The following is a 2,468-nucleotide window of genomic DNA, read 5'->3' as shown; positions in this document are numbered from 1 at the left end:
GAACACATATATATATATATAGTGAAACGTACTATAATACAGGGGAACATATATATATATATATATAGTGAAACGTTCTATAATACAGGGGAACATATATATATATATATAGTGAAACGTTCTATAATACAGGGGAACATATATTTTTATACATTTACTCTGTTTGTGAAAAGATGGATTACAACTTCTCAAAGGTTTTATCAATATATAAATATTTGGTTTTCAAAGAACTGGCAAGAATCATTAATGTTCATGCACAGAACAATATATCATATTAGTGAACGTCTAATGTTGAACTCCGTGACTGGTTGCTATTCAACTAACCAGAGAGTGTCATAACAGCCTATGTATTATATGAACAGTCATTAATACACTTCCTCCAGTATATTTGTTGAAGTAGGCATGGCCTTTAACGAAGGAAATTTCTCATGGCAAGTGTTTTGGGTTATAAGGACAATTTCATGCGACAGATTGTATGTATCAGCATGTGCCGTATGCAAGACGTTTCAAAAGTTCTGAATTTCTTAAGACATGCTCCCTGCAAAATAAACGGTCCATTAGAGATCTAACCAAGAACCCGGCTTCAAGTACAGGTGTATAAATCATTACGAGGACAATAACAAACGATGTTCGCTGTAGAGAGGCACCGAAAAGGTTGAAATAGGTAGTGGAAATGAAACAGCTTACTAATGAGCTCAATTGTGAGTTATTCAGCAATAATCTTACAACAGCATATTCAAAGAAGGAAATGGGGGACAGTAACACTACCAAAGTACAATAACTCCAAAGAAATGTGGAAGTGAATCTACGCAGATTTGGAACAGCGTCTCTCCAAGAAAGTTGGAGACATAGTAAATATTTATGTCATACTGATAGCAAAGAAATACAGTTCCCAAAACTATATGGAAATCAATCAGAATACAACACGGCTAATTGATCAGGGGTTTGGTTTCAACAGGATAGTGATCCTAAGTAAGTGATAAATATGGTGAAAACCTACCAGGAGAGGAAACAGGTAGCTGGAACATTGGCTATCCCACCTTGACCACAGTTCGGATCTGAACACCACTGAGAGCTAAATAGGTAACCAAGCAACCAGTGATATTGTGTAACATGCTACAGGGTACTTGAAGGAACGTTCCATGCACTTTCATAAATAAATTCTATGATAATGTATTGACCAGATGTTCTGCTCTAAATATAACAAAGAGCTTACCCACCAGGTATTAACATACACAGATACATATCTGTATGGTCCAGCCTACTGCAAATTTGAAGATCTAATTAAGCTTCTATTCTTATACGAAACGAGTCTTTTCTTGATAGATATTTCCGTATTAATTTATTTTACTGTGCATATATCTGTATATATCGCATTACCATTATCGGTACAGGTTGTCACCGTATTGTCATGATGGATAATATCTGTGGTAATAGCACCCAAATGCGTTGGGGATATCCCATCTATCACACAAAATACAAACGCCTATGTCAATTTAGTCAATTAATTTACTAGTTTAATTAGTAGAAATATTAGGGTAGCTTCATTTCAGTTTATTTCTACTTAAAGAAACTTAAGGGTAACTGCCTTCCCACAACTGGCTATAAACAGTGAAAGGCAGTAGAAGCTGAGACGTTGTGGGTGTAAGCACTCAGTTTCGTACCCTTATTTGATTTTCCATGACGGCTGACTAGATTAACATCAGCGTTTGGATTTTGTCTGATAGGTGGGATATCCCCAATCCAATTGGGTGCTATTGCCACAGAGGTTATCCGCTATGACAATAAGTTGACAACCTGGACCGATAACGGTAATGCGATATTTAATTTATTGGTGGTTTATAGTGCTGATTTAATCGCCTGTTAACAATTAATGTAATCAATAGTTTGTAAGCTATTTATTTATTTATCTCTCTCTATATATATATATATATATAAATATGTATAATCGTCTATGTGGAACATAACAGAGATAATTCATAATTAAATTGATAGTTTGTTCACCAAATAACTGTTTAACGTTATGCTTCTCTTCAGTAAAAATATATTTAACTTCGACATTTTTATAAAATCCTGAGTAATAGCACACTATACTTTAATTAGTTATTTATGTTGAACGAGCTTGTAAACCTTTTTCCCCCCTTTTCTTTGTTACGATCGGACCACTGAGAGAGAAGATGATTTTTCTTTGTTTTTACTCAGGTCGATTTCTAGAATTTATTAGATGTTTTTCTCTATACACCAACGTGGGAATTACGCTAACCACAAAATCTGGAAATCACGATCTTCCTGTGATTCATGGAATGAGGGTTTTTAGCATCAACTGGATAATTCTCGGGAATACTTTTTACCTATTATCGTATAACCAAGTGGGTGAGTATGTCATCCTTTACAGAGTGATTTAAAGTATGTCATTCTTTACAGACTGATTTAAAGTATGTCATTCTTTACAGACTGATTTAAAGTAT

The 2,468-nt window shown here is 34.5% G+C and overlaps 1 protein-coding gene across 1 annotated transcript in view; it reads left to right on the top strand.

The window, feature by feature from the left end:
- Nucleotides 1–2,468, top strand: part of LOC111086356 (O-acyltransferase like protein-like) — a 34,180-nt gene that overhangs the window by 7,465 nt on the left and 24,247 nt on the right. The window contains exon 3 of the mRNA XM_022388904.1: nt 2,203–2,373. Within this exon, the coding sequence (XP_022244612.1) occupies nt 2,304–2,373 (70 nt within the window). The 5' untranslated portion in view covers nt 2,203–2,303. The remainder of the gene's footprint in view (nt 1–2,202; nt 2,374–2,468) is intronic.

This window comes from Limulus polyphemus, unplaced genomic scaffold, assembly GCF_000517525.1.
Source record: "Limulus polyphemus unplaced genomic scaffold, Limulus_polyphemus-2.1.2 Scaffold1040, whole genome shotgun sequence".
Classification (NCBI taxonomy): Eukaryota; Metazoa; Arthropoda; class Merostomata; order Xiphosura; family Limulidae; genus Limulus; species Limulus polyphemus.
This window is presented reverse-complemented; position numbering and strand designations above follow the sequence as displayed.